We start from the raw sequence: 14,123 nt of genomic DNA, 5'->3' as shown, positions 1-14,123 counted from the left end.
CCTAGCCAGCTAAAGTCAATTGTCCTTAGTTGAGCTGAGAGCCACTTTACATACCGTATTTTTCAGACTATAAGGAGCACCGGAATATAAGGCGCAATATCAATGAAGGGTCTGTTTTCATATATAAGGTGCACCGGATTATAAGGCGCATTAAGCAAAAGAAGTTCATTTTGACAGATTTTTGAATAGAACCACATAAAATCGGTTCAAGGTCAGTAAACACAACCAGAATTAATACATAAAGTGCACCGGATTGTAAGGCTCACTGTCGATTTCTGAGAAAAATTAAAGGATTTTAAGTGCGCCTTATAGTCCAAAAACTACGGTAACTAAATGTTGCAGTTTGTTTTATTGAAATGACCAGATAATCAACAAAGAATCTGTTGCTGATCCAAGTCCTGTTTACAGAAATAGCTCATTTACAAAGATTTCTTGTTTTGTTGATGTTTTTTCATACCAATGTGTTCTGATAGCTGCATTAGATTTCATTCATAAACCTGTATGCTCATTGTGTGAGTCCATGGATTTGTCACTACTAGGCTAGACTGTTGTACTTTTCTATTATCTTGATGTCCAAAAACTCTCTAAAAGTCTTCGGTTGATCCAAAATGCTACTGCCAGGGTCCTGATGAGCGTTAGATGGATAGGATTTTAGCTTCTTTCCATTGGCTCCATGTAAAATTTGGAATATAATTTTAAAATGTACTTTTAACTTAAAAACAAAACTCTTTACAAGCTAGCTCCATCTTATAAAAAAAATTATTAGAGCACTTTGCTCTCAGCCTGCAGGTTTCCTTGTGGTTTCTAGAGTTTCTACAATAAAACGGGAGGCAGAGCATTCAGTTATCAGTCTCCTCACTAGTGGAACCAACTTTTAATAACTGAGAGAACTTGCAGGTAACTTATGTAATATATTCACTTCTACATTTGCAAAAAGTACCGTAATAATAATAAAGTGTGGTTGACTCAAAACCAAAAGTTTAACATCTTAAAGAAATGAAACGTTTCAGTCTGTTCAAATCCAACTCTTCAGACCCTAATGTAGTGTCGTAGTCAAGACCACCTAACCCGAGACAAAGTCAAGACCAAGACCAGAGTGTACCGAGACCGAGACAAGACCAAGACTTTTGGGGTCTGAGACCAAGTCAAGACCAAGACCTCAAGTCTTGGAGCTCAATCTTTTCACAGATTATCTGTCTTATACTGTCACGACATAGGACAAATATGTAAAAAAAACACATGTAACTTTTATAAAAAATATTTTTTATTAAAGTTACATACTGCAACTTTGTTTGCTTTTGAATGAGCATATCAGCTTTTATACATTTTTAAAGTTACATAAAGAAATCAGACATTCAGTGGTTTTTGCACAATAGTTTTCATGCCATGTGACCCACTGACACAAAACTTATGTTAAACTACTTTACTAGACCTGACAGAGATAATAAACGACATTTATTTCTCATTTTCTAATTTTACATAATTTATTTGTTCAAAAATCATGGTTTTCACTCAATAACTAATTAGAAAATGCTTTAAAATGAGAAATAAATTATGGTGTCTTGTGAATCAGGTCTATTAGAGTAGTTTAACATTAGTTCTGTGTCAGTGGGTCAAATGATGTAAAATATATTAATTTTTGTTTCTTAAGAGTGTTTGGTTCGGGAATTTGTTGACGGTCCCTAAGCAAACCATTACGTCTCGGGGCAGACTGAGTGCAGCTGACCCAAATCAGACTGCCTGCTTCAGACTGAATGAGAGGAACACACCACTGAAGCAATGGAGCTCAAATGTCCAATGTAAAACTAACTTCAAAACCAAGTTCAGAAACAATTTGAAATAAGAAAAAAAAAGCTATTTATTAACTGATTAAGTTGTGTTTTAGACTGCTTATTGCTAGAGAATCTATTCTGACCCAAAGTGCAGCCGTGACTGGTTCTGAATGAGGCTTTACAGCAGACAGCCGCTCCCCTCTCTTCTAGGTACTGCGTACCAGTACAGAATCTTTTACATAGGACCGGACCATACCGGCTTACTTTCACCCCTGGTTGCGACATTACATTCTGTTGTCTGTATTGTTCTGTTGGTACAAAACCACGTGCGAGTGAAAAGGGGTGGGCGTGACAGCGGTTACAAAAACATGTATTTAACAATGAGTCACGTTATCGCTTGGATTTGAATCAGTATGTTTTACATCCAATAAAAACAAGGATTTTAACACATAAACTGGAAAACAGTCAGGCAATTTAGTGATATTTCCACAGTTGTGATCTTGACTGGTCTTGAAATAAAATCCCGAGTCCTCAATGTCCGAGACCGAGACAAGACCAAATGCAGTCGAGTCCGAGACCAAGACCATCAAAAAGTGGTCTTGAGACTGGTCTCGAATACTACAACACTACCTTACTAAGCTGAACGTTACCAGCTAATGAGCAAAATGAAGAACTCCTCTAAAAACAACCATTCATCAAAAGAAGCTGCAAAAAGCAGCACAAAAGAACAGTTTGGTGATGACATTACTGGGTCTCAAGTTTGATGCAGTTATTGCAAGTTAAAGGTTTTCAATTATAGCAAATATTATTCCCTTTCATTTGAACTGTACTTTTTCCTCACCAAAAGAAAACTTGGGTTTCCATAACAAACACAGCTTGTGTAGCAGACTAACTAATAGACCTAAAGGTCACCCAAGAAGAGTTTCAAGCCAGATGCTTTTTACCGGCAGCCAGTAATATCCAGAAATGCCTAATTAACACAACAGCTGCAACTTATACAGACAAGTAGTAGGTACAAGTCCCGGCTCTTCAGCCGATATCTGAGGCCAACAGCACATTTAGAGCAAAAACAAGGCCTATGACGCACATTAGCAAGAGGCAACAATATTTACAAAGCACACAAACCCTGATTAGTTGGAAACATGTGCTTTAAAACAAATAGTTAAAGGCATAAATAGAAAATGATTTAATATTCCAATAGGTGCAAGGTGCTTTTTTAAATGGAAAAAAAAAAAAGCTTTGATTTTAATAAAAACTAAGTGGGAGAGGGATTTGTTCCTCAGCAGCTTCCTCCCCTCACCCACAGACTTCTGGCAGCAGATGCAAGTTTACATATCCAACTTCAGAAGAGTGGGTCAGTGGCAGATTAGTCATCCATGCAGTGATTCAGTATATACACTTGTCCTTCTCTGCTGCTCTGCTACTTCGGATTCACCGAAGTTGTTTCTCGTATCCTCCCTGACTCCTTCAGCAGTGATCGAGCTTTCCAGGAGTTTAACTTGTTGCCTTTTTTTGGTTCTAAATTCAAAATCTGCCTTCAGTTCTCATGTCTGACGCTTTTCTTTAATGTGGGATTATTCTGTTGTTTTTATCTTTAGAAACGTGCGCAGCTTATAAAGTAGAAAGAGCTTTGTTTTAACACCAATGCAGTGGTTTTTTTTGTCTCTTTTTAATGATCTGGATCTCTTCAAGACTGAGTTCCTTGTGGTTTATTTTCTTTCTTCATATTGGTAAAACCCACTAACCTTTTGAACTTTACTATTGCAGTGGATTACAAGCTAAAATTGTAGTTTAGATCTTTTGACGTGCAAAAGTGTTGAAAGGCTATGAACAATTTATATCTTACTTGTTATAGATAGTTCTTTAAACAATCTCAGTTTGAATAACAAAAAGTGTATTTGTTAAAGGCTAGTCTGAGCAAGCTAAGATGAAAGTGAATTGTAGCCATTTCATACCTTAAACTTTTACATTGTGTTATTTTTTTTTTGTGCATTACCATGTCATTTGCATAAAACTCTAAGATTAAATGCAAACAGATATCAGCAGCTCCTAGCTGTAGCTCTTCCAGTGCATCGTGTTGCAATGTTTTACTTGGATTATTTGTGGGATTACTGTGTAATGAAAACATGACAGCTGTCTACAAACATATTGTTCACAAAAACTGAAAATAATCTTTTATAGACTGAAGTTGTTTTAAGATGCAGCGACCCCATTTTACAATTGGTTCTGCTAGGACTAGCAGTTAACTCATCAATCTGGGCAGAATAACATTTTAATTCTCCAAACTAAAGTTGTTCAAAGAACTATCTGCAACAGGTAAAATATTAATTGTTCTCAACTGTTCCACAGTTCTACTTTAAAAGATCTAAACTACTGTTCTGTCAAATACAGTATCAATAGTTAAGCTTGTTGCATACTAAGCAAAAACTAAGAAAAGTTGTATTTTCTGGAGCTGTCATAACAAGATTAAAGGTGGTTTTGACCGGAACAGTTCATTTGTCGTGAGAAACAAGTGCAGAACTTCTGGTGAGTCCTCAAAGGGCCCTCCCACTGCAGGACTGGTTGTAGTGTTCCTTCACACCAGAATGATTTTTTTAGGACACAGCTGCCTTATATTTTTTTCATTTTAAACAATAAATAATAATAATGAACAATTAACAGGCTCTTGTTTGGCTGGCCAATAGCCTAGGATTGTTTAATCCCAGTAATTAAGAGCCACTATCCTGCATGTTTTATTTGTTTTTCTGCTCCAACACATTTGATTCAATGGTTAAATTGCCTCTTTATGTTCTGCAGAAGCCCCATCATCAAATCAGGTGCGTTGGAGCAGATAAACTTTTAAAACATGCAGGATAGTGGCCCATGAGGACCAAGATAAGACACCTCTGGCCTAGACTGAAGGAAGCCTTCGGTTTCTTTTGCTATGCTCTGCTACATGACTGATGTCCCAACTAGAAAGATATTAACCACTGATTACTATCTGACAAAACATCATAAAATCTTGAAAAAAATAAATACACTGTCTTTTAGTCTTTTGTTAGCTCAGGCTGCAAGTGGGGAAACAAGTGGAGCATGAATCAAACCAAATGAGAGCAACTGAATGTGCAGATTATTCCCCCGCAAAAATTGAATAATTTCTTTTTACAATTAAAAAAAAAGTCCAAATCTCTTATTGTTCATTTATTTTCATTTCAACTGCGCTGAGCATTCTGCCTCTCTCATACTCAAAACTTTGAGATTTCACCTCAGCCCAGGATGCTCGACAAACGTGGGCCCTTCCTGGATTGGGATCACAGCACCAGATCTCTGTAGCCCACCAGGCCGGGGGCAGGACTTGTGGGAAAGCAACACTGGCAGGAAGTAGTCGTGTAAAGGCAAAGGTATGTGTGTTTTCCCACATGCGTGTGTGTTTGCCCAGCAGGCAAAACACTAGGCCAGGGCAGGAAATGGGAGCGCTTGTGCCACCAGTTAGAGGAAACAGAGCAGCAGATAAAATGACTCCAAATCAAGCTGGCAGGACTTCTGAGAGACAACACTGAGGGAGTGATGACATGGATTATGTTGTGCCTGACCAAACAGAGAAACAAGCACAGCATCTGATTATTTCTCTAAACCATGGAGTGTTTAAAATCCACTAGTGGTTTAGGAAGGTGATGATGAAAATGCACGAGCTGAGGAGTTTTAAGACAAGTTTGTAGAGAAAAGGCGAGCATTAGCTCCAGTGTGCCTCGTTTTTAACTGAAGGGATAAAAGGCCACTTATTTATACATAATCATGTTGAAAATAAAACACATTTTCAGATTTTAGAAAAATTGGATTACATCCAGTTTCTACTCTTCATTGCTGATTTAGATGTTTTAAATGTATTTTGTTAAAGTAAAAAAAACTTTGGCATGGCTAGCCTGATTGTGAATTTCTAGTGTTGGTCAAGGCTGTCATCTGGTGGTCACGTCTTAGCTGTGCAGTGTGTTGGCAGATTAAATATTCAATGTTTTATTATATGGAAAGTTGTGTTTTCTGCTACAGATGCTACCAAACTGAAAAAAAAAAACTTGTGATGTTGAATTAAAGTGATTTGCTTTGACTTGATTACAACCACCTAAAAAGCATAAATGAAGGGCACATAGGAATGCTAATATTCTTACCTGTTAATAATCAGTTGTCTTATAGAAATTCTATTTTCTTATGTAAAAGCAGATTTAAACGATTTGTTTGCTAAAATGTTTCATGTTCACGGCAAAAACGAAAAAAGGAACTCACCGTCTTTCAATCCTAGGGTTTTACATATCAGGACTTAAACACGTGATCTTTATGGGATTCTAAAAATTTTCAAATCTTACCTAATATGTACAAACACACACAACAGATCCCACTATGTCAATGTTTATTAAAGAAAAATAAAGCCAGAGTGGGAAATTGGCGTGCGAAAAATCCATCCTTGTTGCAGTTGAAATTGAGAAATCAACTGTCTGTCCGTCAGTCTGTGAAGGGTTAAACAGTTTCCAAACTATTTGGATCCCATCATTCTACAATCAGAAAGACCTTAGGAAGTGGAAAATATTCAAGACAGCTGCCAAAGTCCCCAGGATCTGGTATCTAAGCGAATTCACCCCAAGGTCAGACTGTACAATGTTCACAGAAACTGCCAGAAAATCCAAGAGCTTATCTCAGTGAGTTTATGTGATACTTTCATGTAAATTTTCATCTTTATGAACCACTAACCTCTGGAACAATGTTATTAAGACAAATGAGACAAGTTTACCCATAATGCACAGCAGCATACTTGGCAAAAACACAATCCAATCAACCAATCTACAGCAAAATGACTTAAAAAATAATCAAGGTGGTCAATGGCAGTGGCAATGGTCCAGTCTAAATCCAGACTTCAACCTGACTGAAAAGCTGTGGAGACATTAGGAGAGCTGAACAGAAACAAATGTCTGAAAACTGCAACAAACAAGCAAAAATGTAAAGAAGAGTGGGCCAAAAATCCACCATATATAAGACATTGTCACAACTACAGAGTTACTGCTGCTAAACAAGTTATTTTTGCTACGGTCCAGTTGACATGATTTAATCTTTTTTTGTGATTTATTTACCAGGATGATTGAGCTTACAATTTTTTTTTTTACCATGTCACAGGATGGACTTAGTTTTCCAGACGTTTCTTTTTGGTTTTGAGTTTGTAAAATCTCGTGTTTTCTCATATTTCCTCTGGTAGGATGCTGTGCAGCTATGAGGATTTTTACAGTAACCTGTTTTACTTTTAAACATTTGTTACGATGCATAACCATAACAAGGTGGTTTTCTACAACTGGGAGCTGCTGATTAACATCTCAAAAGTTCTAATAATACCTCAGCTACAGCTCCAAATCCCAGATGAGTTGAAAGGGAGGTTCCATGGATGCATTCCCATCGACCTGGCGGTGGTGCTTGAGTACCTGACCGCTGAGCCCCTGGATCGTCCTAGACACCTGCAGTTCCATCTGCGGGGACAAGGTGCTTGGCAGGCTACTGGGAGGAGTGGCCATCTTTCAGGGAGGAGTTCTGTCCTAGATCTGCATCTAGAACAACTCTTTAATGAAATAAGGATGATGAACTACAACAATTTCCCTTTGGGATTAAAAAAGTATTTTTGAATTGAGTTTGATTATTTGTACACTTGAGGTTAGATTTAAATAATGTTAGAACCAGGTAAAAAATTAATCCATCCATTATTTTTACCCGCTTCTTCTTTCTGGGTAGTGGAAGTCACTGGTGCCCATATCCAGCAATCACTGTGCGAGAGGCATAGTACACCCTGGACAGGTAAGATCATCATTATTACATCAAGATACATAAAAACAGACATGGAAAAGGGTGTACTTATTCCCATGACTAGTGTTAGCCGACCTAATTTCACTTTTACGTTCTAATCCAAGTAAAATTTCAGAAGTATGAGATACACAGACGATGGTACAGTATCTTGAAAATTTAATAAAGTGGGCAAATACAGTTGGCAAACTTTTTTTTTTCTCGCCACTACACAACAGTTAGTAAAGAAACAAGGAGAATGGCTGCTTCTTGGTTTTTCCCTTACAAAACATTTCAGTCAAGAATTAGAAAGTTTATAACGTACAGCCTACAGACACAAGGCCTGCAGAGGTTCTGCTCAGGGTCCAACACGTCTCAGTCTTGTTTCCTGAGTTAACTCACCCAGACACAAACTCATTTGATCCCCGTCGAGTCCCAGTTTTCGTGTTGAATGTGCGCTGAACAGCCCAAAGCTTTTCAGTAGAAATGGCATGGCTCTAAGATCAGTGCTAAGGCAAAGGAGTGCGGAGGCCCTCAGAAGACATACAAAGGAAACGAACTAAAAACTGAACCTTAAAAAATATATATAAAACAATGTACAGTGTAAGTCTGTTCCTACAGAGGAGTGCTGAAAGAGATGATAGTGTTGGACAAAAAAAACAAACATATTTGTGGTAGATAGATTTCTGAGATGGTAAAGGGAAGCCTGATATAAAAACTGACTGCAGGCTTGTGACAGAAAAATCAATCATATTTCAGCCAATAAGAGTTTCAAGTATAAAATTTGCAAACAACAGAAATGGTTTTCCTTTTACTTTTAACGACCGCGTAAACCAATAAACAAATTCTCATACAAATGACAGGAGGAAAACAAACTAATTCAGGAGTGACTTGGAAATCAAATATTGCTTGTCAGTCGTCACACACAAGGCTCTCGTTCAGCTGGCCAACCTCTTCAATACATTACAGTAACTTGGAAAACATTTTAGTTTCATCATGACGAAGTGAGTCCAGGCTGTCGCATCGTTTAGGGGACCACAAAACCAAACTAACACATTTAGATTAATACTAACACTGCTGTTTCATACAATATATTCTATTAACAGCGTAAATGACAGCGAAATAAACTTTTTAATTGATAAGTGCACAAATCCAGCATGTTTGTGTGACCGTACACAAACTTAAACAATGGATTGCATTTAACGTGACAGCTTTTGTGTGTATTATTATTATAGATGGAGTTGAATTAGAAATTTGGCTGGTGATGCACAAAATAAAGAGCTGGTTACTGCATTCATTTGGCTGTTCACAGATCAGTTTTTTTTACATTGAGATGAAGTTCTCCTGCACGATTCAAACATCTTTACATTCATCCTGCAGATGTAGTGTCCTTTTGTTTTGATTGTGTCAACATTTGATTCAAACTTGTTACACTAACTAGTCAGGCAAATATGGCTTTTTTTTAAAGGAAATGTCAGGGTTGAGAGCAGAAATGCAGTTTAGAGTTGTTTTGCTGTTTGGCTATTTTGGTTTTATTTAAGGCTTACTTGAGTTGAAAGAACAGAATTCAGAATAAATTAAAAACAGAATTTGCACAAATTGAAAACTCATCCAGCTAAAAGTGTTAAATCTTTTGAAGTTCAGTGGAATGGTTATGAGCAATTAATATCTTACCTGTTGTAGATAGATCTTGGAAGAAACTCAGTTTGGAGAAATAAGAGTTTAATTCTGACTGGACTGACGAGCTAACCGCTAGTTTGAGCTGAGTCAAGACCAACGTGGATTTCTGCCTTTATAAAACAACTTCATTCTAAAATATTTTATTACAGTTTTCATGCAAATATCATTTAAAAACATTTACATCCCTGTCAGTATCTCATTACATGTTTTTTACAACAAAAGTGTTGTGATATTCCTACTGTATGCACCCCAGACTGTACAGGAAGTGCTACAGTAAGCTGCCCTTGCAAATAACCAGAGAATTATATGTAAACCATGTCATGCAAAACCATTGGCGATGTAAAGGTTTATAAAATCCCATTCTCATGAACCAGTACTAAAGTTTTGACACTGGAACTGTTTTAAGAACACAGCAAACTACTTCAGCCTAGGTTTAATTTTATTTATGCATTAGCTCATTAATCTTGTGAAAAATAAACTATCTGTCCAAACTACAGTCAATCAAAAAGCTATCTACATCAGGTAAGATATTATTCGTTCAGAACCTTTCCATGAAATTCCACTTCAAAAGATCTAAGCTATCAGTTTAAGATGATTTTTCAAAAATTACAAATGATGTTTTGTTGAATGCTTTAGCTTACAGGCTGTGCTGAGAGCTAAACGTCAAATAAAATACAACCTGAATCAGCTCCAAAACAGCTGGTTGACCGTTTCTGCTTTCAGTTTGTTTATACATCTTTTTCAGCATCTTCTTTTACAGAAATATTGTGCAGATACAAAATACAATAAAGAACATACATGGGGTAAAAGGTCTGTAAAGGTTCAAAATGACCTTTGCAAAGGCAATGTAAGCTGTAAACTCCATACAAACAACTACTCTGGGTTTAACCACAGAGACAATGTGTTGGGCGGTCTTCAGCCTCTAAATGTACAATTTGTGGAACCGTCCCTGTTGTGTCTCAGCACGCCTCCTTGGCTTGGTTTGGCACTTTGCACATCTTCAATATTTGCTTCAAGGCTTTCTGGACATCCTCATCCATCTGACCCTGAGGGGACACAGCACAGGTTCAGTCAACTAACCAACCAGGTGTATATGTATATGTATATGTATATGTATATATATATATATATATATATATATATATATATATATATATATATGTGTATGTATGTATATGTGTATGTATGTATACGTATATGTATGTATATATATGTATATGTGTGTATATATGTATATGTATAAGTATGTATGTGTATATATGTATATGTACGTATAGCTGCTGCTATATACAGTATAAAATCTGACAAAACCACCTAATCACATACATCAGCAGTGTTACCCTGGACACAGCATAAATATTCAAAGTTTTCACTAAAATAAAAAAAACTGTAGCCAAATAAAGAACAATAATTAAAGGATGGATTTACTTGAACAGCATATAGAAGGTGCATCCTGTACACCGACACTGTTTCTTGGTGCTGCTTCTCTGATTCCTAAAAAGACACCACAAAATAACATTTTCTGTCACCATGAAAGCAAATAAAAAGCACTAAAAATGACACAGATGGCAGAACTGCTATCATAAAAATAGGAAATATAGCGTGCTACTTGTAAAGGATCTTACAGCTAGTTGGTACTGCAGCTGTTTGATTTGCTGCTGCAGGGTCTCCAGGTGCTGGTTCTGGTGTTGTCTCTTTGAGGGGGAGCAGGAGCTGTAGGAGAGCTGTGACAGGCTGTTTAAGGCATCCTTTAGCTTTCCTACCTCTCGAGACAAGTCATCAATCTAAAAGGCAAAAAGATAGAGTTCAGATTAAACAGATTTTTAACAAATATTCTAACAGTATAATGCATATAAAATCAACAGATAACTATTACAGCATCTTTATGCAAAAAAAGCATATTAATGATGGTGGTATTTACACTGACCCTCTTGTTTTTCTCTCTTTCAGAGGCAACGTGATTCTCCACCAGCTGTTTGAGCTGACACACAGCATCCTGGGACTCAGCCAGTTTGGAGGTCAGCATCTGGCTCTCCTTCTCCCTGGTCACCAGCAGCTCCTGCAGGGCTTCCCGCTCTGCACGATTATCTCTTGCCTAACAGATGAATGAGAGGAAACATTAACAAAAACAGGAGAACGATTAAAAGTGATTCAAGTCTTCATATGCGGATTTGCTTTTGTTAATTTTAATGACATCCTCCCACCTTTTGCCATGCATCAGCCGCCTCCAGAGCCATCTCATCCTGCTTCCTCAGAGCCCCCTGAAGGAGCTGCGTCAGGTGGTTCACCTCATGCTCCATTTGTTCTCGCATGTTCTCATGCTCCAGATGAGAGACAGAATCATCTGGGGTAACATCTTTCTCAGAAGTCAAGCTTTTATGAGAAAGATACAAGAAAAAAACATGGTAATCTGTACAAACTAATGTGATTCAGTAATGCACGTCACATCTTTTCTCTAAACATGTAGTCAAAGACAAAACAGATGAACCCCATTCATGGTTGTATTTGCAACTATGAATGCAAACAAGACTAAGTAGGTTGTCTAATAATTGATGAATCCCAGCAAGAACAAAAAAAAATGATAATTCACAATTAGATTTGTAAATAACTGTGAGAAATAATCCCTCAGAATTTACACAGCGTCTTTAAAAATTATGTAACAGTAATTGATGAAATTTTAACAAAGTGCCATTTATTTTACTTTTCAAATATTTTAATCTATTTAAACTGGTCAATAAATAAGTGCAGTTAATTTCCTTCTCTAGTTTTGTTAAAATGTATGTAGCATTAAACAAATCTATACAGGTTATGAAAATAAGAAACATAGTTAATTGAAGTACGTAAGCCAAAACATCTCTTCAAGCGACGTGAGCTCATATCATATGTAGCATTAGCTACAGTTTAAACTCTTGTTTTTCAGGCTTCTGTTGCCAGATTTTCTCCTCACCTTTGTTGCAGAGTTTCAACTAGCATGGTCTTTTGGTGTAGCTGCCGTCTCACAGCTTCTAACTCACTTTCCAGCTCCTTGATGGCATTTCCCAGAGATGACACAACCTGTGTGTGGTCGGTGAGGGTCACAGAGCTCTGTGCTTGGACTTCTGCCTCCTGCTTTAGCCGCTGAATGTCCTCTTGTGCAGCCAAAAGCTTCCTCTCGGTCTCAGCTAGCAAAGCCTGCAGCTCCTCTACCCTGCTCTTCAGCCCCTCGGCTTGTGTCTCTGAAGAAGATGAAGACTCTGCAAAGCCCCCAGCTCGGGCTTCTGCAAGCTGGTTCTGAGTGGCGCTCAGCTGACTCTTGGTTTCACTGTAGGAGTGTGACAGCTCCAACAAACGATGCTGCTGCCCAGCAATGACCTCATTTAGCTCAGCCTTCATTTCTTCAAAGTCTTTAGCTGCAGCTTCAACAGGCACCGTGCCCTTTAAAGCCTCCTAAACAGGAAGTACCACATTATTGCATGAGTAACGAGCTATAAAGTGAATATCTCGTTTGTAAAAAAATATGGTATTTTAGAAAATGCTTAAAGAATAATATTGTTTTTTTTACCTGAAGAATCCTAATTTCCTCTTGTGCCTCCATGTATACCTCTTCAATCTGTGCCATCATCTGTTCCTTTTCCTTCTCCGCCCCTCTGTCCTCTTCCATTCTCTTCAGCATCTCTTCCAACTGTATGATTCGCTGAGCTGCGTCATCTCTCTCTGACTTGAGCTGGACAAGCTGAGACTTCAGCTGTTTCACCTCCTGTTCAAGCGTGGATAACAATCGTTTCTGGACCTCCTGTTTTTCCGTCAGTTCACCCTCTCCTCTTCCCACCTGCACTTTCAGATCCTCTACTTCCTCCAAAGCTTGATGGTATCTCTCCTGGGTGTCTGTCAACTTTGCCTGAAGCTCTGCTAAACTTTCCATCAACTCTTCTTCTCTTCTTGTCTCTCTTCCACTTCCACCCTCGTCTCTTCCTCTGCCTTGCTCAGGTTTCAGCTGAGCCTGAAGCAACTGGTTTTCCTTCTTGGTTTCAAGCAGTTTTATCTGAATATTCTCTAGTGCTTGTTTCAACACTCCAATCTTGTTTCTGCTTCCTTCGCTCTCATCCTCTTGCAGTTTAGCAGGAACAGCTACTGGATGGTCTCCTCCTTCCTTTTGGGTTGTAGGTGGGACATGTGACGCTGACTCCAAGTCATCCTGAGTGGAGTGGAAGGAGGCGTTGGAGGCCATGCTGTTTGGTCGACTGCACTCCTTCAGCTCATTTTCTTGTTGGGACGGATGTTTCTGGGTGTTCAGGGTGTGGGATGAATAAAGAGTTCATGAATATACTTCGAAAATTAAAAACCTTATAAACTCACTTATTTCATAAACTATTGGAGCTAAAACAATGAAACAATAACTTTTTACTTATGATTTCTGGATACAGTAGACCCTGGCTACTTCGCGGTTCGTTTATCGCGGACTCACTCTATCATGGTTTTTCTAAATAAGATTGTACATAATACACAATTGGCTGATTGATGGATGAGCTGCACGATCGGCATGGAATTTTTATTTAAAATAAATTATTTTAAATTATTTAGCACTTGCTGCACATTTGTGCAGCCCAGAGCTGCAGAAAAAGCTTCCTCCTGCAGCTTTGTGCAGCCCACACTGCAGGATAAACTTCCTGCTGCAGCTGATCAGCTGTTCTCCGTGCAGAGAGGAGAAGTGGGCGTGGCCAAGAGCGCTTGTAGGTGGCAAAGAGCGGAGGAGGCAGGGAGCTGAAATCATGACATTTTGTGCTCTTTTAGAGCCTTTACTTTAGAAACATTGTTGAGAATATTGCAAGATTGTGGGAAGGGTTCAAAATGCCTATATGTATATGTATATATATATATATATATATATATATATATATA

At 38.0% G+C, this 14,123-nt stretch overlaps 1 protein-coding gene across 1 annotated transcript in view; it reads right to left on the bottom strand.

Annotated features, from left to right (window-relative positions):
- Positions 1–9,821: 9,821 nt before the first annotated feature.
- The window catches only part of rai14 (retinoic acid induced 14), a 35,894-nt gene continuing 31,592 nt past the window's right edge, over positions 9,822–14,123 (bottom strand). The window contains exons 19-25 of the mRNA XM_037692036.1: positions 12,787–13,506; positions 12,193–12,671; positions 11,450–11,618; positions 11,173–11,340; positions 10,871–11,029; positions 10,674–10,739; positions 9,822–10,291 (exon numbers count right to left, since the gene is read on the bottom strand). Coding sequence (XP_037547964.1) covers positions 10,205–10,291; positions 10,674–10,739; positions 10,871–11,029; positions 11,173–11,340; positions 11,450–11,618; positions 12,193–12,671; positions 12,787–13,506 — 1,848 coding nt within the window. The 3' untranslated portion in view covers positions 9,822–10,204. The remainder of the gene's footprint in view (positions 10,292–10,673; positions 10,740–10,870; positions 11,030–11,172; positions 11,341–11,449; positions 11,619–12,192; positions 12,672–12,786; positions 13,507–14,123) is intronic.

This window comes from Nematolebias whitei, chromosome 18, assembly GCF_014905685.2.
Source record: "Nematolebias whitei isolate Nwh7 chromosome 18, NemWhi1, whole genome shotgun sequence".
In the NCBI taxonomy this organism is placed as follows: Eukaryota; Metazoa; Chordata; class Actinopteri; order Cyprinodontiformes; family Rivulidae; genus Nematolebias; species Nematolebias whitei.
Note: the sequence above shows the minus strand (reverse complement) of the source record. Positions and strands in the feature narration are given on the sequence as shown.